Source organism: Notechis scutatus, chromosome 4, assembly GCF_049901735.1.
Source record: "Notechis scutatus isolate UNSWTSFEM ecotype Mainland chromosome 4, rNotScu1.2, whole genome shotgun sequence".
Lineage (NCBI taxonomy): Eukaryota > Metazoa > Chordata > Lepidosauria > Squamata > Elapidae > Notechis > Notechis scutatus.
In genome coordinates this window covers 122,942,935-122,968,251 of record NC_142012.1, presented here as the reverse complement: position 1 = coordinate 122,968,251, position 25,317 = coordinate 122,942,935, and the positions used below count along the sequence as shown (strand labels likewise).

Below are 25,317 nucleotides of genomic sequence, written 5' to 3'. Positions count from 1 at the left end.
TAATCAGGTTGCAATATTCTTATTATGGTCTATCTCAACAAACTATAATTCCAATTTTGAATGTATTACTGCAATGCATTTTTCATCCTTGAAGACTACAGCTGATGTAGAATGCAGTGGCATGTGTACTTATGGTTGCACTTTAATCATAACCATATGGCACATCTAAGAAACACTGATACTCTCTGCAAGCTGCACTGGTTACCATTTGGTTTCCAGAGCAATTCAATGTGTTGTTAATCATCTATAATGGCAAGGGCCTATCGCCCCCGCCCCCCAAAAAAACACAACTTTCGTTTCTATCTGTCACTACTGTAGCCTAGTCTAGCAAGTTGTATGAAGGCAGCCATGAAACAGTCACCTAAATGAGAGGTGGCCAAACCTTTTATCCCAAGAATGAACGTAGCTGATGCACAAGATGAAATCAAAGGCATTCCTGGCTAGTTCTACTCTCTGACTTTGCAAGAGCAATACTGGATTCAAAATCAGCAGTAAACTGAGCATTCAGAGGAATGATACTACAGACTCAAAGAATCTTTAGTGGCTACACAAGACCTTTGACATTCTTGTTATTTGATCACATGGAATGTCTGGTGTGCAGATATTCTGGGTAAGTTTTCTCTAGCAGTTTCAGTTATTTGGGCCTTCACATGATCACCAGTACTGTATTACCCTTTGCTTTGATCAAGTTCCAGGAGATGTAAAAGTGTGAACAACCTAGGAGGCAAGTATCAAGATGTAGATGTTTCAAAAGCATTTTAGGTTGTCCATTGAATATTCTACAGGGTGGGGGCAATGGCAGAGAAGGCTCTCTTTCTGGAGCCTTTCAGTCCATATTCTTTAGTTGGTAGGGTTCACAACATGCCTTCCCTGCCTGATTGGGCGGGCTGGGCTGATGTAATGGGATAAAGATGATTCCGTAGGTAGCCTGGCACCATGCCATATAAGGTTTTAAAGGTTATAACCAACACCTTGGATTAGACCTGGAAGCAAACTGTCATCAATGCAGCCCACGCAGCAAAGATGTTATATATGCCATTCTTTGGGTACCCAAAATTGTCTGTGCAGCCACATTCTATACCAGCTGAAGCTTCCACATACTTTTCAAGGATAGCCCATGTAGAGTACATTTCAGTAGTCCAAAACGGAGATGATTGAATGGCGAGCCTTCCTAGCCAGGAAAGGGCATAACTGGCACACAATATAAAATCATGGCTGCCACCTGCTCTTCACGCAGGTTGGAGGTAGTGCATCCATCCTTGCCCTACTTTGACTTTACAGCTGTGAAGGATTGGTTCAGAGGATTGGGAGTTGATGGGAGTTTTGTTGGTTTGTCTCCTTCTTTCAAGGTTAATTCCAATCAGTGATGACTGTGGAGGAGGGGTTCTGCCCTCAGCTCCTAGTATGGGAGTGCTACAGGGTTACCCTTCCCTTTTAAACATCTATATGAGACTGCTGGGTGAGCTCATTCATTGCCATAGGGTGAGGTATCATGAATATGCTGATGGTACCAGTTATATCTCTACTTCTGGACGATTAAGTGATGCTGTGAAGATCTCAACCTGGAAGCTGTGGGGGTCTGGATTGAGAACAATGAGCTTCAGCTGAATCCAAGCAAAACTGAATGGCTCTGGATTTTAGGGCCTACTGCTTCCAGTACTGTGTGATCATTAGTACTAGAGAAGTACCAGACAGACCCAGTGAGTAATCTTGGGTTGTCCTAGTCTCCCAATTCTGTTTGATGAGTAGGTGGCAGTCATGACTAGGAGGGCCTTTGCTAAACTTTGTCTTGTGTGCCAGTTGCTCCTGGATCATCAGGCCCTGATTACAGTCAACACCAGATTGGACTACTGTAATGTGCTATACATGGGGCTGCCATTGAAGACTACCTGAATGGATAGAGTTTATCAGCTGATAGACAATGCAGCAGCATGGGCAGTTATGTACATTCCTAAAAACAGCATGTACAACACCTCTGCTCTAAGTTGCATTGGCTGCCAGTTTGTTTTGGGGTCCAATTCAAGGTGCTGGTTTAAACTTTAAATGCCTTTATGGCATGGGACCGGGCTATCCAAAGGGCTACCACTCCCCAGTCAAATCAACCCACCCCATTAGAACTGGCAGAGAAAGCATGCAGCAGATACCATCAGTTCGGGACCTACATTTGGTGGATGACAGGAGACATGCCTTCTCTGCTGTGGCACCTGCCTTATGAAATATGCTTCCCCCTGAAATTAGATTAGCCCCATCTCTTGTGGCATTTCAGAAGTCCCTCAAGACCCAAATATGTAATCAGGCCTGGGACTCCCAGGGAACTGGAGACATGCTACCTCCATGAGGTAGTCATTCTTAACCTCTGTCTCAGGTTATATTGTTTGTTATATTGTTTTATAATATTTGCTTTGTAATGTGTTGTTTTTATATCTGTTGTTTTACCTGACAGATTATTATTAAAACACATTATATTTTACCTTGTTGTTTTTCTATGAACTTTGAAAAATGCCTTGAAAAACAAAGAATGTTTGTTTTTTTTTATGAACAGCAATCAACTGACATTCTTTATTTGGAAAATAGTTAAGGTTGTTTCATAATTGCTTGGTCCTTGGAATTTAAGCATATACTCTATTATTTGTAAAATACTCAATTAAAGAAACAATTGAATACAGTATATGGTATAAATGGCATGGAGGATACTTAAAATACATATATTGATTTTTGCATTAGAGTGGTAATGCTTGATGATTTTTATTTTTTCCATTATTTGTACTGTATCTTGTCAGATTTCTACATAAAGAATGTTGGGTCATCAAAATGATTGTAAATTTATTTCATATTATTAATACATCACTGAAATTATAATTCCACAAGGGCAATCTTATATTTTTTTGATATTGTAAGAAGTTCTAGGAGTGTGAAACAAACGCTGCAGGCATTTTAAACAATAAATAGAAAAGACTGTTCTTCACCAAGCCCCATGTATTAGACCCTATGTAAAGATCCACTATTCTTCATAAGCCAAACTGGAAGTGAAATCAGTTGTGTTCCTTGGAAGATGAGTTCTCTCTTTTGGCCTTTAAGGCATATTGTAATTGTGTCAGATAGTCCTGGAAATAAGGCAAACAGAAAAAAACCTTTAATCTATAATTAATTAATATAAAATACTACAGATATGACTGTCTGTTTGCTAATGTACTTACATATCTTAATTCTTATATTCTATCTACTCAAAGTTGGCATAAGATTGTCTTCATGCAGCTTACATTGTGAAGATACATTTGCTTATTGTCTAAAGAGCACAAAGAAATATTTGGGAGATATTCAATTTACTGTAATTTGGAGATACATTGTGGGTTCACACCTCATACAGGTGCTTGAATCCTTCTAGTCCTCACTGGTCAGCAGTAGTTCTATCACTGTGAGAAACACATTGGATTAAATGCCCCCCCCCCCCAATGAATGGCTTAGCTTCTTTGGGTGGAAAAGTTTGTCCTAGGATTAGAGCGTTTTTTCCTACTGATTGCTGGATCAGGATAACTGTACGTTTAAACACAAACAGTGTTCTCCACAGGACGTTTGAATCTCTTTTTATGAAATACAAACTGTTTTTTTAAAATCACTTTTTAGCCCAATGATTATTCACTGGGCCATTTACTGATTCATTGTGGAACGCTTTCAGCTATTCTGGTGGGAGCATGAAACTCAGCCTGGCAGGATGGAAAAGCAGCAGACAAATGATCGTCCAACCTGACTTTTGAAAAAGAGGCTCAATTTCTTCAAGATAAAATGAGCCAAAATGAGCTGGAATGCCTTGCTAACCCCTCGAGACCATTGCTATGATAACAGTTGTTGTCCTGGAAATCTAATGCCTGCAAAAGGGTTAAATGCTGGCCAATGGGCAATATCAGTGACATGCCTCTGAATTGAACATGCTCCTAGAGTGAGACTGTGGACTGGTGTTTCTCAATGAATAGGGGCCACTCCAAGGGAGTTTTCCCTTGAATGGAATGGGGTCAGAGAGCCGCTTTGGGGAACAATGGTTGCCACCAGCAAGCTGAATTTCTTACAATCACACACCATACCCCCTGATCAAATAGCTCCTTTGTCAGGCTGATATAAAAACATGTCATACAATGATGATCTGGAAGAATGACATGGGCTAGCCTTTCATGGAGATCAGAAGGGCTTGTTATGCACAAAAGGGAGCCCCTGTCAGAGTCAAGAATGGGGGAAAGAAACAGAGAATAAAAAGGAGCGAATGGAAACAAACATTAACAGCCACAGCAGCAACAACAACAACAGAAAAGAGAGTGAGTGGGGAAGTTGTGCTTGGTTCTGCTGCAAGATGCTTTGGGGGACTGAGAAAATTGCTCTAAATCTGCTGTGGTGTCAACAGATAATTCTAGTGGGTTCGGTCCGAAGGGCTCTATTGTCATTCTGCACTGGGACAGAAAAAATTGCTGGGTGGGAAAAGGTCAGTAGGCCCAACAAACCTGTCCCAACCTTATTTTTTAAACTTTGCCTCAATCTCTGAGAAATAAGCAGTCATAGAATAACAATAAAGCTGATCAAAAGGAAGTGTTATAGAAAAAGAGGGAGAATGCATTTATTTTTTGGGTAAAAGGGCAAATTTCTAGTATTTTAAAGCCGAATATTAAATAAAAGTGAAAGTCAACATCAAGAACACAGTTGGAAACAAATAAATAATTGCCTGGGGATAGTCTGAATGTTTCATCACAGGAGATTTTAAAGAAGTCTTAAATAAGTATAATTGGAGATTCTTGTAAAAATCAATGCAACATATAAAATGGACTATTATAGCTATTATAGCATATTACAATTACCTTTGGCAATAAAGGTAGGAATGAACCATATGAATATTCTGAACTTAGTTATCCCTTTTTATTTCCTACATGGGGGAGATTACATGTGATTGCAACATTATTTGCTGATGTTTTAAAATTTCTATCCACTTTTACTTTTACTTATCTTTACTAACTTTCAATATTTTTATTTTCCTTTGTTGGCCTAATACCAGATAGTCCAATATATTTTGGCATCTGAAGCAAAAAATAAAATAAAAAATACAATGTTTCTTCTTTCCCAGTGATAAAAAATATATAAAACAACATCTGATGAATAACATTAGTTATTTATCTGATAACAATAACTTAATTCCATCAAGATGTATCAACTGCATTTACTGAACAACTCATTTTTGCACAATAGCACAATTTGACTCTTGATAACTGGGATGAAGTAAAATGTTAGTAATAAAGGTAGGCTATAGGAAGAAACCTTTTACGGGGCTGTTGTGTTGATTGCATTGTAGCTTCAAAACTAAACCTTCTGCAGATAAGGCTAATCTAAAGTAATTTCTTAATATCCATTGGATAGCTGATTGTTAACAGAAGCTACTGCACTCTACATTAAGTCTGCTAAAAATATAAAGGAATGATTGTAATTCAGGAAAGTACAACTGTTGTATAAGTATCAGGCTTCAAATTTAGTTACTGTCATTTCCATGTGTTGGGAAAGACCTTGGAGAAGACAGTACTGAGCTAGCATAATATGTAATGTTAGTTCCTACCGGATTTGCTATTATCACCTCAGGCTTCTTTCTTTATACTTTTTCCTATCTTTGCAGATGAACAAAGACTACTGCATTTTGATATCTATCTCTTCACTCTTAAGAGTATGCACAACTATTTTTTTTATAGCTGTGGAACTTTTTTTTTCATGGAAACCCATCAAATCCAGAAATATGGGAGGGCCTTTAGTGATGTGGTTAAATTATTTAAAAACTATAGTATTTATTATGTAATTGAACATATATGGGGTATATTTGCCTGTTAACGTATTAGTATACTGTGTGTGGTAGGCTAGAAATAAGGGAAAGCAGAAAATATAAATCAAAGCTGTACCATCATTTTAATACTGTCTTGTCTTTCAAAACAGGGAGCTGATTCTGATAAGTGCCATACATACCACATCGATTATAGTAAATATTTCATCCGTATGCACTTAGAAAAGGAAAGAACTAGCATCATGTAGCTAGTTGTATATAGCTGTGATGGTGAACCTATGGCACGCATGCTGGAAGTGGCATGTAGAGCCATCTCTCTGGGCATGCCAGCTGTTGCCTGTTGCTCTTCTGGGCTCCAGCGTGCGCATGCGCATTGGCCAGCTGGTCTTCTGATTTCCTGTGTAAGCATGTGCGTGAACACTCCTGTTTTGGCACTCAGTGCCGAAAAGGTTTGCTACCACCGGTATATAGTTTCAGAAACTACTGTAGCTCCGAAGTTTCTGAATGATTGCAGGGATAATGATACCCATCTTATTTCCTACCCCTCCCTTTTCTTCACTTAAATAATAAACACATTTATGTAATTAATAAATGGAAAAATCTGAAACTATAACCATGGTAGCCTAGTTAATCCAGTCATCCCAAACTAAGTTTATATATAGGTGGTGGCAGAGTAACTTTTCTTAACAAATTAGATCTGCTTTTGCATTAATACCACAGGAACAAGTTGATGGGATCACTTCCTTCCTTTCCAGGAATTGAAGAACAAGAATTCTGCAAACTCAAAATTCCTTCAAATTACCATACTATACTCATTTAGCAGAGAAATAAAAGTGAATCAGAACAAAGCATCTGAACATAAGGAGACTAGTATATTTACCGTACTTCTAAAAATATTCTCATGCTTCAGTATCAGATATGTGAGCTTACAAGTTTTAATATCAAACTGTTAGTCAAATTTAAGATCCATCCCTTGCTACTGATGCTATATCTATTATACAAAATTCCAAACTGTAAAATTCCGACTACTTAGTTCCTACAGTTGAATTCTTAATTAGATTTACTCAGAAGTCCAGTTGAGTTCAATGGTGCTTACTTTGTGATAAGTATCCCCCAAAGTTCACTGCATATATCAGTACACACATACACAGCATTGCACATTTGTATTCTTGTAACCTGGCAAGTAATTTTCTAGTAAATCTGATCTCCAGTGCTGTACCACAATGGATACCTGGTGTCATGTATTATATTAATACAAAAGCACTCAGATACCATGGTGATAAGTGCATTAGAAATCCTTAAAACAGCTGCATTCTTATTCTGCAAATTGCACCCCTCCCAACTGGGCATTTTGAATTGACGGGGCACTTGAAACCTATGAAAAAGACCTTGTGTTTTTACAAGAAACAGAAGCTGCTGGACAGTTCATTGCTATGGGGATGTAACTAAACTGGACTTGTTTAAGGCAGAGGGCACAAACTAAGAACAAAAAATAGACACAAGAGGGGGGAGAAGGAAGGAGCTGCATTGATTTCAGTCTGTTCAGGTCTAGCTAGAAAACACAATGCAATGAAACGGTCCCTTAGGCGGCAAATCTCTTTAGGGAGTTTTTTCCCAGGGTTTGAAGTAGAGTTGGAATGGTGCAACAGAGACGAGGCAGAGATGTGAAGCATGTCTTACAGAAGTGTAAAGTGCTATCTTTCTGCTTGTGCTTTTGTATTTGTTTGTTGGCATAAAGGTGAAGCAGAGCCAGGTAGATAAAGATCTGAGTCTTGTCTTATTGTAGGTGCAACTTCTAAAAGTTCTAATGCCTTTGAGAAAGTCGATAGGAAAACTGATTTGATCAATTCATGAATCCTGTTCTCTTTGTTATTCTACAGCCTGCCCCATACTTCCTTCTATTGTTTAATTTCCACTCAGATCTCCATATTTTCCTTTAATGTTTATAGTAGATGCTGTAGAATGCAATGTACCTTTCCTTCCTCCCCTCTTTTTCTCTTTGTATGACCCTTTAATCCACGGGTGTCAAGCTCAATAGCATCATGTGATGTATCCTGACATTTTTTTCCTTTGCAGAGCCAGGGTGGGGAGAGTTGCCCTTTGCATTATTTTATCCAGCCTGTGGGTTGCCAGTTTGATAGGCCTGCTTTAATCCCTTTCTTTGGGGTGGAGTTGGGGCAACTGAATGGAGTTGAGTGTTTACTAGCTGGATGCCCTTCCTGATGCCTAGATGGAGTTCACAGCAGATATTTTCTCTTTGCGTCCTGATAGAGAAACATCTGCTACTACCTAGGACTGAACTCTCAACCTTCTGAGTCAGAGGTGAGCATGTTCACCTCTTGGTCATCACATAGCTCTTTCTTTCCTCCCCTCTGCTATATGATTATTCCTGTTCTCGACACACACACACACACCCAGTATTATCAGTTGTTTTATATTGAAATGAACAATTATTTATCAGGCTTGTTTACAAAGCTACATTAGTTGAACTGACATATCATGCTAAACCATTAATGTGCTAAACCAGGGGTCGCCATCCTTTTGGACCTCAAGGACCACCAAACACATGATTTTGAATCCCATGGACCAGAGACCCTGAGAAAATCCCAAAATAAGTTTTCAGGAAAATTCCCCACCCCATTTTCCTACCGATCAATCGTTCTTTATTTGGGATCGCAGGATACCGTCTCCAGCTTTGTTCTCGGAGGGGGGGGGGAGAGAGAGACTTTTGGCTTCATGCAAGGAAAGCAGAAGTCTTTCTCTCTCTCCCCCAAACTCCATCAGAAATGAGTCTTTGCCGGCGCAGTGTCTTGGAGCAGGATGCCTTGCAGGGTTCCAAAGACTCATTTCTGGCGGAGTTTGGGGGAGAGAAAGAAAGACTTTTGCTGCTTTCGTTGTGTGCAGCCAAAAGCAGAAGTAGAAAGAAGTAGCCCTGTGGCCAGGCCAGGTGCGTGGGGCAAGTTCCCCCCTTCTGCCCTTTCCCCCCTCCCCTCACTACCTCGTGTTGTTCGCAATGCAAGCGACACAAGCCTTGTGTTCCTGCGCAGCCTGAATTAATTGCTTTGGGGGGAACAATTCTCTAAGGACCACCAAAATTTTCTTGCGGACCACCAATGGTCCCCGGCCCACTGGTTGGTGACCACTGTGCTAAACCATATATGTGAATCCTTATACTAAAACTGCTTTCCATCCAACTTTCTCCTTTGAAAGTCATAATGAAGTAAAAAAACCTGGAAATGTCTATTTTTTTTACTGGCCTTCTTTGAAACAGATAGCCATCTTCCTTTAAATTTATCTATGCCTAATTTACAGTTATGTCATCAGCTGGTTTATTTTTATTTCCTTCATCTATTGAATGAGTCAGAATGAAGTATAATCAATATGTCAATGAAACTCAATTCTGTAATTTTTATCATTTCAATCAGGGAAATCCACACCGGTATCTGGTCTCAGGAATGAGCTAAATGAAGCCAATGAATTAAAGTTAAATCCTGAGAAGATTCAAGCCCCGTGATTCACTAATTCATTTATGGAAGTTGGGTGTGCAATTTAGACAGTCTTGTGTGCACCTTGAAAGTTTGGTAGACTTCCTGGATCCAGTATTGTTATCTGGATAGAGCTGACTTTTGAGGTTCAAAGTCCTTTTATCAATCATCAGCTGATTTAAAAAGCATGTCAGCTCTAGATCAGAAGTTGTCTGGTCATATTTATTTATGCTTTCATAGGTCCTTAAGTAGCTTACAGTACTGATTAAAATATAAGTCAGAATGTTTCACTACTGTAGTATGAAATGTTTATATATATGATCAAATGAGATAATGTATTACATTTAAAAGAGCTGCAGTTGTTGCCAGGTTATTTTTGTGGCCAAAGAAAGGTACAGGTGATTTTCTTTAAAATATTAACTGTTTGAGGCTAATAATTTAAAGAAACATTTCTCTCTATTGCTGCTTTCCCATATTTCAAGACCTTCCCAAAGTACCTTTTGCTCATTATATTATAATGGCAATTTGTAAAATATTTTTTCCCCAGAGAGATATCATTGCTCTGTTAAAATCAGTCTTTTTAAACTGCCATCCTTGCCCAATATATTTTCTTGTCTTTTAATGTTGATTTGAATTGTATGTTATTTTATTGGATTTTAAAATGTTATTTTCATGTCTGTATACAAATAGAGTCTCTTGGTACAGAAGATTGGTATAGTCTTCCGATCAATATTAAACTTCACAATTAAAAACTGGCTTTGTATTTTTGATTATCTTACGTTGCTGCTATTCTTGTTGTTATTGCCAGTACTATTTAATGTTTATTAAAATTAATTAAAAATTAAGTGAAATTATTGTATGCACAAAGATGGAGCAATTCAGCATTACCCACAATGGAGAAATGATTGGTGAAGAGGATGGAATATGCAGAAATGGCTAAATTTACTTTTTTGATCAGAGAAAAGACAATGTCTACATTTATTGCTGACTGGAAACACTAGATTTTTTTTTGAATGAAAGAGGAAAAGGAAACTTATCATTTAAGGTTTTGATAACTAGACAGGAATAGATTATATGAAGAAGGGAGTGATGCTGTAACAACAGAGTAATTGGGCTTCATTGCTGTAAAGAAAATCAGGAGTTACTTCTTTGTTTTTTTCCCGTTTTATTTTTCTTTTCCTTCTTACACTTTTAGCTTTCTTTGATTTTTTCTTTTTCTTAATTTATATTAGTTTGTATTAATTTTTATCTTCTCTTTAACAGAACAGAGTTGGAAGGGATTTTGGAAGTCTTCTAGTCCAACCCATGGATGTCCAGTCTCTTCTTAAAAGCCTCCATTGATGTACACATAATTTCTGAAGGCAAGCCTGGTTAATTGTTCTCACAGTGAGTTCTTAGTTTTCCTTAGTTCTAGGTTACTTCTCTCCTTAATTAGTTTCCATCCATTGTTTTTTGTCTTGCCTTCAGGTACTTTGGAAATAGGTTGACCCTCTCTTTTTTGTGGGAGCCGCTCAAATATTGGAACACTGCTATATATCACCTTTAGTCCTTCTTTTTGCTAGATTAGACATACCAATTTTCTGCAACTGTTCTTCATATGTACAGGTGAAACTCAAAAAAAATTAGAGTATCGTGCAAAAGTTCATTTATTTCAGTAATGCAACTTAAAAGGTGAACCTAATATATGAGATAGACTCATTACATGCAAAGCAAGATAGCTGTGATGTGACAAAATAGAGATGATCATGGCTTACAGCTCATGAAAACCCCAAATCCACAATCTCAGAAAACTAGAATATTGTGAAAAGGTTCAATATTCTAGGCTCAAAGTGTCCCACTCTAATCAGCTAATTAAGCCATAACACCTGCAAAGGGGTCCTGAGCCTTTAAATGGTCTCTCAGTCTGGTTCAGTAGGAATCACAATCATGGGAAAGACTGCTGACCTGACAGTTGTGCAGAAAACCATCACTGACACCCTCCATAAGGAGGGAAAGCCTCAAAAGGTAATTGCAAAAGAAGTTGGATGTTCCCAAAGTGCTGTATCAAAGCACATTAATAGAAAGTTATGTGGAAGGGAAAAGTGTGGAAGAAAAAGGTGCACAAGGAGCAGGGATGACAGCAGCCTGGAGAGGATTGTCAGGAAAAGGCCATTCAAAAGTGTTGGGGACTTTCACAAGGAGTGGACTGAGGCTGGAGCCAGTGCATCAAGAGCCACCACACACAGACGGATCCTGGACATGGGCTTCAAATGTAATATTCCTCTTGTCAAGCTGCTTCTGAACAACAATGTCAGAAGCGTCTTACCTGGGCTAAAGAAAAAGAGAACTGGTCTGTTGCTCAGTGGTCCAAAGTCCTCTTTCCTGATGAGAGCAACTTTTGCATCTCATTTGGAAACCAAGGACCCAGAGTCTGGAGGAAGAATGGAGAGGCACACACTGCAAGATGCTTGAAGTCCAGTGTAAAGTTTCCACAGTCTGTGTTGATTTGGGGAGCCATGTCATCTGCTGGTGTTGGTCCACTGTGCTTCATTAAGTCCAGGGTCAACACAGTCGTCTACCAGGAGATTTTGGAGCACTTCATGCTTCCTTCCGCAGACGAGCTTTATGGGGATGCTGACTTCATTTTCCAGCGGGACTTGGCACCTGCCCACACTACCAAAAGCACCAAAACCTGGTTCAATGACCATGGGATTACTGTGCTTGATTGGCCAGCAAACTCGCCTGACCTGAACCCCATAGAGAATCTATGGGTTATTGCCAAGAGAAAGATGAGAGATGTGAGACCGAACAATGCAGAAGAGCTGAAGGCTGCTATTGAAGCATCCTGGTCTTCCATAACATCTCAGCAGTGCCACAGCTGATAGCTTCCATGCCACGCCGCATTGAGGCAGTAATTGCTGCAAAAGGGGCCCAAACCAAGTACTGAGTACATATGCATGCTTATACTTTTTAGAGGTCCGATATTGTTCTATGTACAATCCTTGTTTTATTGATTGCATGTAATATTCTAATTTTCTGACATTGTGGATCTGGGGTTTTCATGAGCTGTAAGCCATCATCATCACAATTATGACAAATCATGGCTTGAACTATCTTGCTTTGCATGTAATGAGTCTATCTGATATATTAGTTTCACCTTTTATGTTGCATTATTGAAATAAATGAACTTTTGCACGATATTCTAATTTTTCGAGTTTCATCTGTATTAGCAAGAACACTTGCAGGAATTAAAATGGTTAAAATATTTAACAAAGTGATATAAAAATTAATTAAAATTAGAGAGTCAGTTTGGTATAGTGATTAAGGCATTAGACTAGAAAACAGGAGACCAGGAGTTCTTAGGCACAAAGCCATCTTGACGACCTTGGACCAATCAGTCTCTTTCAGCCTTAGCAGGCAGTGGCAAAGTACTTCCAAAATCTTGCCAAGAAAACTACAGGCATTAGTCCACTGACAGGAAGGAAGGAAGGAAGGAAGGAAGGAAGGAAGGAAGGAAGGAAGGAAGGAAGGAAGGAAGGAAGGAAGGAAGGAAGGAAGGAAGGAAGGAAGGAAGGAAGGAAGGAAATAGTACACTGGATTATTTAATAGGAAATTTTCTTTGTACTCCAAATATAGCTTGCATGTAACATTATTTAAGTGATCATTTACAATTTTTTTTTTTGGGGGGGAGGGTAAAAGCTAACCTGGGTTAATTTTTCTAAGAACAGCATAATAAAACTGATCCAAATGCATGAAATAGTTTGATAAAAGAATGATGCATTGTTGGGATCAAAAAGAATAAAGAAATTGATCAATATTTAGATCAGGTTAGATTCAGTACTAGATCTATAGCATTTTGCAAATATTCAGAACAGAAACTAGAGAAGAGTGGAATAGAGCCTTACAGAATTCAGCATTCTGCCTCTGAATTTATGTATTCTTTACTGATTCAGAAGAGAGATTTAACATAGTTGAGTCTGGACTAAGAAAGGCAACCTCATTAATTTCTTTCAGAATATAATACAGTGACATACAGCACATACATATATATTAAAAAATGTGTGACCTGGCCACCCATTTACTGGATTGCAGATGTTAAAACTATCAAAAATGTAAGTCCTCGTAGTTCTGAAGAAAAATATTTACTATTTAAGAAAGGGCTTTTTAATGTAAATAAATAAACCCACAAAAATAGCATGCTTTTCTGTGGCAAGATTGACATATTACATGATGTAATCCTAACAAAAATGTTATATTATTAAGAACTCTTAAATGTACTATCAAAAATATATTGCTTCAATGTCGTTGATGAAAATTTATCGACAACAAATTGCCCCTAAAAATGATAGTTCTATAAAATCTGCATAATTTGTCATAAAGGATAACTTATTATTTAATTAATTCATATACCTCTATTTTATAGCTATAACAAAGACTGCATATCTACCAAAATTATAAAAAAGAACGGAATGCAACGTTTTTTTGTCTCTGATCATGGCTTACATAGATGTTTAATAACTTGCATCCCATTCTTACTGAAAATAACTTATAACTCTATCCTGTTGCTACTCCATCACACAATTACACTTAGTACTAATATAAATTATTATAATAAAATGCAGACTTCTCAAATGTAAACTTATTCATTTATTTAATAGTATATATTCATGTAATATAAATCAGTCTTGAAAACACAATCTTGTAAATCATAAAGTCTGTAACTAGATGTTAAATTAATCATTATTGTATAGAAAGCATAGAATAAATGTTTAAATATATGTGTTTGCTGTTGAATCTACATGCAATATTTTAAATGATACTGCCATTCTAAACACACTTATCTGGGAGCAGCCCCCATTTATTTCAATAGGCCTTACTTCTGAATAGATACACATAAATACAATGTTTTCCATCTTTCATCTTAACACATTAACTTTTTTTCTTTTAAACTGTAGAGGTTTTAAAAGAAAAGGAAAGGATAGTTGATAATATAAGCACCTTGATCAGCAAAGATTATTGTGGAGAATAAAATATATATATACTAAGATATACATTTCTAGCAAATATTGTATACTAAATCAATTTGTACCTATCATTATAGGGGATTTATTGTTTAATTAAGCAGAAAAGAATTTGTTGAACATGATTTTACATTTAAAGGACACATGTTTGAGGATAGTAATGCAAATGAAAAGCTTTAAAAGGGCTGTGAATCTTGTATGTGTGTTGGGGGGGGGGAGAGTCATATTATGGACTGTTTCTTTGACTCTTGCCTTTGCAGTAAATAGAAAGTAGGCTCAAGCAGTCTTTCTATGAAGTTCTAATTGTTCATGACAAAAGCTTTCAGCAGCCCACAAAAAATGTTCACTGAAATGGGCCCAATTCTGCTATCAAAGGAGTAGGTGGGATTTTGCTATTGATTTCTAGAAAAGCAAGGTCAGGCTTCAAGTGTGAAGGGGGGAGGCTTCTCTTAAAATAAATATCTTTGTAAGAGCCCACTAAAAAGACCCAGGATTCAAACACATTCCTTCTGGAGATCAAGGATGTCCGGCCTTTGAAGCCTGAAGGGTTGGGGCGTTTCACAGTCTGTGTGGCAGTCACACTGTGGCATTAGAAATTGTGCATTTGGAATTGTAAAGCATTTTAAATGGAATCTTTCAGAATTCCACAGCTGGCTGGTGACTGACAACCTGATATAGCCTGGGGCACAGGGAGAGATGACATTGCTTGGATTAAAGTTAAAATGATCTCCTTGAGGTGAAGAGATACTTAAGAACATTTTGGTTAAAAAGGGGGAATAAAATAAAATTCAAAAACAGGGCTGAATGTTTTGTATGGTAACAAAGAACTCTGGTACAAAAATTAAACGGATATACTGGAAACTGAGCTGCAATAATAGTAACACAGTCCTAAACATATTTGGTTAGGCGTCAGGGATATTGCATTTTATGGGATTTATAACTATCTAGACTGTTTTTTTGAATAAACCTTACTGAACTAAATTAAAGTTATTTTTGTACAGAAATTCATAGTAGACATTTCAGTCTGCTTAGTAGAAGCTATAAATTGATTTGTGGATTAAAGTTAATCTTAAATCACCACAGAAGTAATATTGAATGTACTGGATGGAGCAGATACAAACCACTAACCAATCAAGCTTGCTGCATCAGATTTTGCTACATCTCTCTTTCCTTACCTTTAAAAACTACTAATATTTATCCCTTTTTATTGTCATAAAAGAGCAATATTTCTTTTAAAATATTAAGGAGACAGGGATGCTACCAATATGGTTAGGTTTCATCTAAACTAAAGGTGGAACCATATTCACTGAACATGATTATTTTGTTCTCGTACAGAAGAGAAAATTGGACTGCAGGCATTGCTTGTCTTGTTCTCTTTATGCTTAATTTATGCTTTATGCTTCATATTTCAAACACTCAAATATTTTTTAAGGTTGCACCTAGAGGCAGAAGCTGAATAGCTGGGTGATGATAGGTACTCCTATAAGAGAAATTATATCTTGGTTGGACTAGCTGATAAGATTCTTACTAGAGTAGGATCCTCAGAGAGCAACAGTAGAAAATTACTGAACCTTTTATTGATCCAATGTTCTTTTATAGGAGTATTCCATTTTTTTTTCTTATGGTCAGAACGTGATATGTATTTCAGATTTCAAATCTGCTGTGTTTGAAAGAAAAGAGCCTTATAGTCTTAATCTTTTAATAAAGTTACTTAGATCTGGGAAATGGCTCAAAAGGTCAGAGGACATGGCTTTGGGGCTGGTTTGTGTCTTAATAGTTATAAATAATACTTTTTTTAAAAAAAGTCATAAATGCAGAACAGTTCTCACTCTCTCTTTTTGCTCTGATTTGCTTTGCTACTTCTTCAGAGTAGTGAAATCCATGAAGCATAATTTGGAGAAGACTGCACCCCAAATTCAATGCAACCTTTTTTATCCCTCTTAATCCTTTGATAATTTTTTGTGCTTCTCTAGTAGAAAAGCAATTTTGCTAATCACCTTTGTGCCGATGCCTGCATTCCTGACAATAGCGTGAACAACTTCCATCAAAGTCTTTGATGTGGGAGAGACACGCATGCACACACATATAATCTGAAAACAATTCCATTCCTCGCCACTCAATGGAGAGCACTCTGCTTTAATAGAGAGCCGATTCTGTAGAAGTTTCTAATCCTTTCTGCCAAAGAAGAGAGGGACTCAGCCAGGTAGCCCACCTTATTCAGGAGTTAAAATAACATGGTTTTGCTCTCAAGAGAAAATCAAAACAACTCAAGATCAAAACCAGATTTTCCCAACCCTAACAGGGCAGCCTCTCTACTCAGATAACTCTTGATCTAAGTGTGTAACAAGTAACTGGCTTTAATCCCTCAAAGTGATGGCGTTACAGATAAGTACCTCACTAGTATCAGAGGTGTCTTGAATTTCAGGAATACACAAAAGTGTTAGTTGGAAAGAAAAACAAAAGAGAAAAATCTCATCCGCATGTCTAGTGTCATTTGCTGAAGAGGTAAAAAGCTTGAGCAGCATAAAGAGCAGGTCTTTGAAAAATGAACTGCAAATAAAAGTGACAGTCAGGTAATGAAGAGGTAATTCTTCAATATAGTGCCTGGTGACTTTTGGTTGCGTTTTAATATCTTTCATAACTGGTTGCCCTCTGGGTATATTGGACTTGATATTATGCTAACTAGGAAGATGGGAAGCTTAAGCCCAACATTGTGAAAAGCAGATTAGGCATAAATTTGTTCCATGTTCTGAAAACCACCTTATGCAATGCATTACATAAGCGTATCTATGTAAATTCCTGAACACCTAACAAAAAGACTGGGAATCACTGACATATCCAGAGAAACCTATTCTTGAGAGATAGTTCACATACGATCTAATAACTTCATTATCACATTTATTCAGTTAGAACACATGGAGTGATTGCTCCCGATAATTGAGATTTTTCTCTCCCATCTGAAATCTTGTTAGGTTAGCTGTCCCGCCCTCCCATCTACATGTTCTATCCCATAGACCTACATGCCAACCAGAGAGGGACTAGTCCCTGCAGATGGACATTTATGCCTATCAAAAATACCTCATCTTATTTTACATAACCCGACTTTTCATAATAATGGGTTTAAATTGTATTCACATAACCTAATCACATGGATTGAGTTTGAAGAAACTTAAGACTGAACTGTAATAGGCCGAATTAAATGCAGCCTAAAAAGGGCATAAACCAGGGAATGATGGCTTGGTGTGTGTACAGAGGCAGGAAAATCTTTAATTGACACATTGCATTTACTTCCGAAATTGGCTTCAGGAGAAACACCAAATGGAATACTATACAGTATAAGGGTTTCTCCAGTCAAGCTCCATGACTTTTGTTTGAAAGAGGGCCAGTCCTACAAGAGAGAAGGAATCTGGGTCTATTCAAATTTTCTCAACTATAATTTGTAATTTGCATAACTGTAAAATTAGGAAATAATTATTTAAAAAATCAGAATTTTTCATGGAGTGTGTTTTAGGAATTCAAATATATCTATTTAAGCAGACATGATACTAAACTGACTAATAATTTACTTCTTTTCAGTTATTTTATAAAAGAAATTCTAAGCACAGACAGTCTGTTAAATGTTGAGATGTTTCATTATACAGTATGGAAAAGTCTGATGTTTCCTTTTTTAGAGTATCCTTCACATTTCAATGCCTTCCAAGTCCTGCTATATTGTCCCATTGTGGTGATGATGGGTGTTTTGGCAGAAGTGAGCACAGAACGCTGGAGTATATGCCAAGAGCATATAATGGCATCAAGGATCCTGATGCCCGGTGTATTAGGCAATGTGATACTATATAGGAAGATGTTGGGGGTAAACGATCACTTTAGTGACAAAAGCAGTAGCATCATTTCATCCTGCTTTTGAGAAGGTTATGGTAAACCACTCCTTTTTTTTAAACCAAATAATCACATGGACACACATTGTGATAGACAATATATGGATGATGAGCCGCTTACGTTGAACGCTATTGTTCTGAAGCAGACTGAGGATATTTTACAGTACTAATGGAGTTTACAACATGACTATGTTAAAATCTTTGGGACATTTAGTTGCTGATGTTGCTAAGCAGGAAAAGAAAATCCAAAGCTGAAAAGGTAGAATTAATGGGAAGAGGTAATGTAAAAATCATGAACACAGTAAGCTCAATACATTGAAAGATGAAATGAATCTATGAAACAAAGATAGCTGTTGAACTTCTTAGGCATCATCAAACTGAAAGAGACTGAAATTTGACCATATCCTTTACTACTCACAGCACACACACAAAATGATATTTCTTGGCAAGATTTTTCAGAAGTGTTTGTCAGCCTTCCTAAGGCTGAGAGAATGTGATTGGCCAAAGGCCACACAGCTGACTTTGTGCCTAAGGCAGGACTAAAACTCATTCTCCCAGGTCCTAATCTGGTGCCTTAACCATTTCACTAAGCTGGCTCTTGTAGTGTTGGCCTTAGATGGTATTGCTTTCTTATAAATACTTCTAATACTGGAAGATGAAGACAAACCAGTACTGTGGTTATTACCAAGGTAGAAGGCTAGCAAAAGGGATGAAAACTTTGCAGGAATATGGTAAACAACAGAAGAATCTATAAAGATTCTATAATCAACTATTCCAATAAATCTGGAGAATGACACAATGGTCAATTGATCTGCGTACTATTACCAAATAAAGGAGTCTTAACAGAGTGTGCAGATTATCACGCAACATCCTTAATTCCTTATGCAAGCAAAATAATGCTTAGGATCATCCGGCAGAGATACTAGATGGCTTTAAGAAAGGCTGAAAAACAAGAGACATCATTGCTGATGAATGCAATTCAATAAAGAATGAATTGAAAAAGCTAAAAGAATTCCAAAGAAGTCAGAATTTGCTTATAAAAAGGTCTTCAATTGTGTTGATGTCAAGCTGTGGAATGTATTTAGAAAAATGGGAATTCCAGAACATTTCATTGTCCTCATGCAAAATTTATACACAGGTTAGGAATCCTGTCTGGACTAAACATGATGAAACACACTGTCTATGGTTTAGTAAAGAACTGAAACAAAATTGTAAATGCTCCACTTATTTATACAACATTTATGCAGAATATATATAGAGGAAAACAAGACTGAAAGATGAGCATTGTTTAAAATTGGAGGAAGTGTAACCAATAACCTAAACTATGCCAATGATACTGATTTAACTGAAAATGCAAATGATATGCAAGCTTTAATAATAAAAGCCAAGGAGCATAGTGAAAAAAATGGATTAAGATTAAATATAAAAAAGCAAACAATTGCCAATGAAGATGCTGAACTGATTAATACAAAATCTCCTACCTGTGGATTGACTGCTACAATGAACCAGCAATCAACTTTCAGTTCTTTACATTGTAAGCCATTCAGTTACCTCAAACTGTGAGATGGGCAGCATATTAATAATAACAATTATTATTATTATTGAGTGCCTTACACCTTCTTTGGAGGAATTTGTCAGCTGTATGGTCCTCATTCATGTTTTCTCTTCTACCCTGATGTATGCATTCTGCCTGGGCTTTCAAAGTTGTTGCTTTAAACAGGTTCCATGTACTTGAAGGAAATTGGGCCTTACTAATTTTCCTCCCAGCTTTCTTTTAATCAGTTTCCTTTGTATCTTACCTGATTTCCAAAATTCTTCCTTCTCATAATAGTGAAGAAATAAAATTATGTAATCCAGGGGTATCAAATTCAATTTCATTGAGGGCCATATCAGAGTAATGCTTGACTGGGGGGGGGGCAGGATGGGTGTGGCTAGGATGGGCATGGCCAACTCAACATCACTCATGTCGGGGACGCTTGTGGTGGCCAAGTATTAAGGCAGGACTTCCCTCAGACCCTCCCTCTCATTATAATCTCCTTCCTTCCTTCCTTCCTTCCTTCCTTCCTTCCTTCCTTCCTTCCTTCCTTCCTTCCTTCCTTCCTTCCTTCCTTCCTTCCTTCCTTCCTTCCTTCCTTCCTCCTTCCCTTCCCTTCCCTTCCCCTTCCCTTCCCTTCCCTTCCCTTCCCTTCCCTTTTTCCTTCCTGATAGAGGCACCATGGGCTGGTCCTTTGCTGTTACCAGGGCGGCCCTGCAGGTCAGATCTAAGCACCCTGGGGGCCAGATGTGGCTCGCAGGCCTTGAGTTTGACATCCCTGATGTAACCAATCTGTAAATGTAATCAAATCCATTTTGATTCCGCTGGTGTGCAATAGCAGCCTGCTTTCTTTATCTGTGAAAGGCATTTTATTTCATTAGAAGGTTCCATGGAATTACTGTCCATAATGACAGCAAAAGCCCCACAAATGCTCAGTGCTCTATTAGGCCCTGTATGCTTGTCTTTAATTTTGCAGATAAAATAGAATTAATGTGTAGTCAAGTGAAAGAGAAAAAGGCAAACTTATTAACCTGAGAAAACACTTAAATAATGGCTGGACATCAGGAAAAAAAAAGGAAGCTTGCAACCACAGGAGACTAAATGCATTTCAAGTGTAGGATAGACATGATGCAAATTTGCAAAATTTGATAGCTTTTGGGATTCATTTCATTTGGAAATAAAAATGAATTTAATTAATTAGTTGTACATTTCCACCCAATTACTTGCTTTTAGACTTGAATTCTAGCATGATTTTTGGCTTTACTTTATGATAACTATGATCTAACTGGTTTGGCATTGCAGTGTATAACCAGTATCAAAACGTGGACCAGAGCATCAGTTATCTATGTCTACGAGAGTTACTTGTACAGTGCATCAAAGGCATGGAACTACAAATCAATGTAAGTTTTTTTTAAGGAGTATCAAATATGGAGACCAAAGCTCAGCCCTCCTATTATTTTAAGAACCTGACTCTACCCAAATTTTGGAGTTTTTTTAAAAAAAATAGCCTAATGTAATTTCATTTTCTGTGCTAAAGGGAAAATTCAACTATAAATTGCATCAGGAATGTGATTTCCTTTGTGGGTCAAGAGCAGATTGAACATTAGGCATCTCCTTTTATATTGCTCCTTTTGGTAGGAGCAATATTTTTATGGAATTTATTTCATGTCTACTGCTACTATTATTACTACATCATCCTAGGTACTCAGAAAATTAATATATTTTACTTCTTTTAATGGATAAGCTCCCCAATATCATTTATAAGAGGGTTGTATTCAGTGTTGTATTCAGTCTCATGGAAGCTCTTGATGGATTTTAAATGAACTTTTGTTATAAAAGATATTTTATAATAATCTAAATAATAAACATATCACAACTATGTAAAATGCATGAAAAGTGGCCTTGGACTATAATAGATATTCTAGTTTGCAAAAATAAGAGCAAAGAATGCTCTTTAATGAATATATTTCCATATCTGTGAAAACTTTATGGAATACAGCTTATCATTGTTAATTTATTTCATTCAAGAATTACAATTGTTTATAATTGTGTATCTGTTTCAAACTAACAACTTTTCAACTTCAGCTCCATTCTATAAACAAAGAGGTAATCTGTCTCAGGTATTTATTTATTGGATTACTATTCAATATAACAAGATCCCCGATTCTAATTATCACTAGATTCTCTGACAGTATGGACACTAACTGTATCCCTTCCCCTTATAGTGAAGGGGGGAAAAATTGTATTGCTCGCAAAATCTGTAGCCCATATTAACTATTGTTATTAATGTATTTCTTCCAAGCTCCAGGGATTTTGCCAACATAAAAATAGCGTCTATTCACATATCCAATTGTTTCGATGATGATACACATTTTGTTAAATATATTTTTCATTCATTTGTTTGCCCTCTCCAGCGTACATGAAAAGATATAAGAAATGAAAAACATGCAGAGATATAAACAGCAGTCAGTTATATTTTCAGATATTCTGGAGATGGTAAATATGGAGTGTCTGAGGACAAATTAAATGACTATACTTAAACATATATTTATTTGCACTGTTCCTGAAAGTGTGCTGGACTGTAATAATAAAGTCTCTCCATGATGGACAGATGGATGTTTCTGAGATGTTGTATGAACATCTGATTCTTCTTAATGCATAATAATTCTTATTGCTCTTTATGAGGAGACATATCTGGAAATATACACACACACATATAAAATTCTGTGCAGTCTGTTTCCTTTCATGACAATTCAAAATAAATAGACTAAGTTTGTAAGGTAGTTATATGTATGTACAGAACCTAAGCTGCATATAGGGTCATTCTTTAACACTTTACCTGAAACACTGGTTAATAATAGATGAGAATAATAATTCCATCAGAATATTTGCGATATTATTCTTTAAATTTAGATCAATATACTAAATTTTCTAACAGTATCCTCTGTAAAAAGTAAATATCCTTGTGCTTTTAAAAAGTTATTTCTTATGATTGTGTTATATCAGGATACAGGACAAATGAAGATGTACTACTTGCATTTTATAGTTTCATAAAATGTCTGGGATCATAAGACCTTCTTTTCTACAGGATTGTTTGGTTAAGTATTGCAATAAGGCTATATTATATTTATCATCAGTATAACACTAATTAAAAGTAACCAGATATAAGTCCTTCATTTTTTCAAATATGGCAGTTCCAAAATATGAAGTGGCTTAGAGAGAGATTTTCACTTAGGAACTAAGGACCTGGATTTTTAGTAGTTGTGATGTTCCTTAATAAGAAAGTTTAGTTTGGAGTTCAAGTGTTCAGGGATACTGTCCATAGAACAATTATCAATTTTCTTTCAAGTGCTTTCTCAATACATATAAGCATAACTTTTCTGAAATGACAATGTGGCAATTCAAGTAACACATAATTCTTTAGGAACTTTTCTACTTCTTTAGGAACCAGGAAGATACAAATCTATTTCTATTGTCTGTATAAAGTATAAGGACGTTACAATCCTGAGGAAGGAAAATATGCAGAAAACTCCTGCAGAGATAATAAATCTAGCATGAACAGTTGTTTGCGTAACATATTTACCCATTATTAATCGATCCGTTTTCTGGGCTTATGCATTAATTAAAATAAGTGCCCAGGCTAGGTTCTCACAATATGCTAGACTACGTGTAACTATCCTTGCCTACCAGCTCATTTGTAGAAGTAGGCCTACCTCCAACTAAGTCTATCCTTCCGAGAAACATATGCTTAGCCCTGGGGAGAAAAGAGTATCCGATTGTCATTTTCCATCCTGAACTCCACGCAGAGCCAGTTCAAGCGTTTAATGCACTACCGAAGACCGGTCTTTGGAGGGCCGGGCGCACTCATGTGACCGCTCCGGCAGGCGGGCAGAAACAGCCGCCCCGAAGAGCGACGGCCTACCCGGGCCCGGCAAGCAACAGCAGCAGCGTTCCCGCTGTTGATTTTGTCGCTGCCGGGCCCGGCCGGGAGAGATCACCCCTCGATGGGGAGGCCCAGCAGCCCTCCGCAGGCCGAGATCCGATCTCTGCTGTGGGCGTTGCCGGAGGAACTGCTGCTGCTGATCTGCTCGTACCTGGACGCGAGGGCCTTGGGCCGCCTGGGCCAGACCTGTCGCCGCCTTTTCCGTTTCACTTGCCGTGATGTCCTGTGGAGGCGCCTCGGCCGTTTGTGCCTCAATGCAGGCTTCAGCGCACTGGGCGCCGACCTGTAAGCGTCTAGGCTGGGGAAGGCTGGTTGGGAAAAACAGGGCGTGCGGCCTAACAGGGCGTTGCTAAGGCCCGCCCGCTCGATAAGGGAGGAGGGCTGTGCTTGAAACGGCGTAGTCGCGGGGCGGAAGGAGGGGAAGATACTGCTTAAGGTCCTGGCTTTGCTTTGTGCAGGTGGGAGTTCTCAAGTCTGGGTTGGGTCGGGTCCCGTGCTGGCTATGAAGGAGCTTTGAATTCAGTTGCTCAAAAGGGAAACTTCCCGTTTTACGTTCCCTTGGAACATACTATCCGACTATATTGGATACGAGATTGCTGGTGACTTTTATCACTCCGGTTTTTTTAATATTTCCCCTGCCCTGAGTTCCAATTAGAACCATCATTAAGGCAAATCCGAGATTACTGATTTCAGGACAAGTTTAGTTGGCTCACTTTAGAGTGAGTCCAGGGAATAAACCGTGGCAGTTCATTTTGAGGGTATACCCTGTTTTTACATACCTCTAAAAAAGATGGGGATGGCATTGTTTACTTTACCCAGTTATTTGTGAGTGAAGCTGGGATTTGCTTTTTTTAAAAAACCCTAAAAACGTTGTTTTACGAATTCTGCGGTGTTCGTATATTTTTCCAATCCGAATAATTTTAGGCTGCCCAACTGGTTCTTTAGAAGGTGTGCACAAGTTATTTGAACCAATAGTTATATTAATTTTGAAGCCTAAAAATGTTTTTTATTGTGTTAGAATGTGAGTTTCCATAGGTCTGCGGGGTTATGTGAATTTGTAAAGTTTTTAGATCGTGAGGTGAATGAAACTAATAAATCTGCATTTGTTTCAACATGTCTGAGACCATTGATGAACAGAACAAGTATAGTAGTAGCAGTGAAGGTGCTTTCTGACCTTTAGTATGACAATCACAGATACAGCATTTCTGAATTATGTTAATCTAGAAAGGAAAAAAATGGCATGTCTTCCCTGATCAGTTCAAAACTGACAATGGTTTGTCATTGCCTGCTTTCTAGGGCTGAACAAGAGCAACTGGCCCAAAGTAACCCAAAGTAACCTGCCTAAGGGAGGGTTAGAACTCACAGCTCTATCCTCATACTTAACAACTATACCATATTGGCTTGCTGTTGTTAAATTGGTAGTATTTAAATGTTTCATGGAGTAGCTGGATGCTAAAACTACTATTAACATTCTAATCAATTAACTGTAAAACAAGTTTATCAATAGCATTAAAGAAAAATTGTAGTTAATATTGGAGGAACCATAATTTGATGGTTGAATATGCAGAAGGTCCAAGTTTAATCCTTAACCTTTCAGTACATGATCTGAGCATAGGGATTGTTCAGTAGTGGGAAAAGCCCTGGGATGGGGCCTACACTAGGCCTTCTAGGGCC

General features: G+C 37.6%; 1 protein-coding gene and 1 long non-coding RNA gene across 3 annotated transcripts in view; one reads left to right on the top strand and one right to left on the bottom strand.

Moving 5' to 3' along the window:
* Positions 1-2,803: 2,803 nt before the first annotated feature.
* On the bottom strand, positions 2,804-23,935 carry LOC148130894 (uncharacterized). The gene is made up of 2 exons (XR_015749431.1): positions 23,795-23,935; positions 2,804-3,104 (listed from the first exon to the last, which is right to left on the bottom strand). It is a non-coding gene; the product is annotated as an uncharacterized LOC148130894 (long non-coding RNA).
* FBXW4 (F-box and WD repeat domain containing 4) overlaps positions 23,374-25,317 on the top strand; it is a 73,965-nt gene continuing 72,021 nt past the window's right edge. Inside the window, exon 1 of one of the 2 annotated variants that reach the window (XM_026670639.2) lies at positions 23,374-23,928. In XM_026670639.2, coding sequence (XP_026526424.2) covers positions 23,705-23,928 — 224 coding nt within the window. In that variant the 5' untranslated portion in view covers positions 23,374-23,704. The remainder of the gene's footprint in view (positions 23,929-25,317) is intronic. The other variant, XM_026670553.2, reaches the window with a different exon arrangement.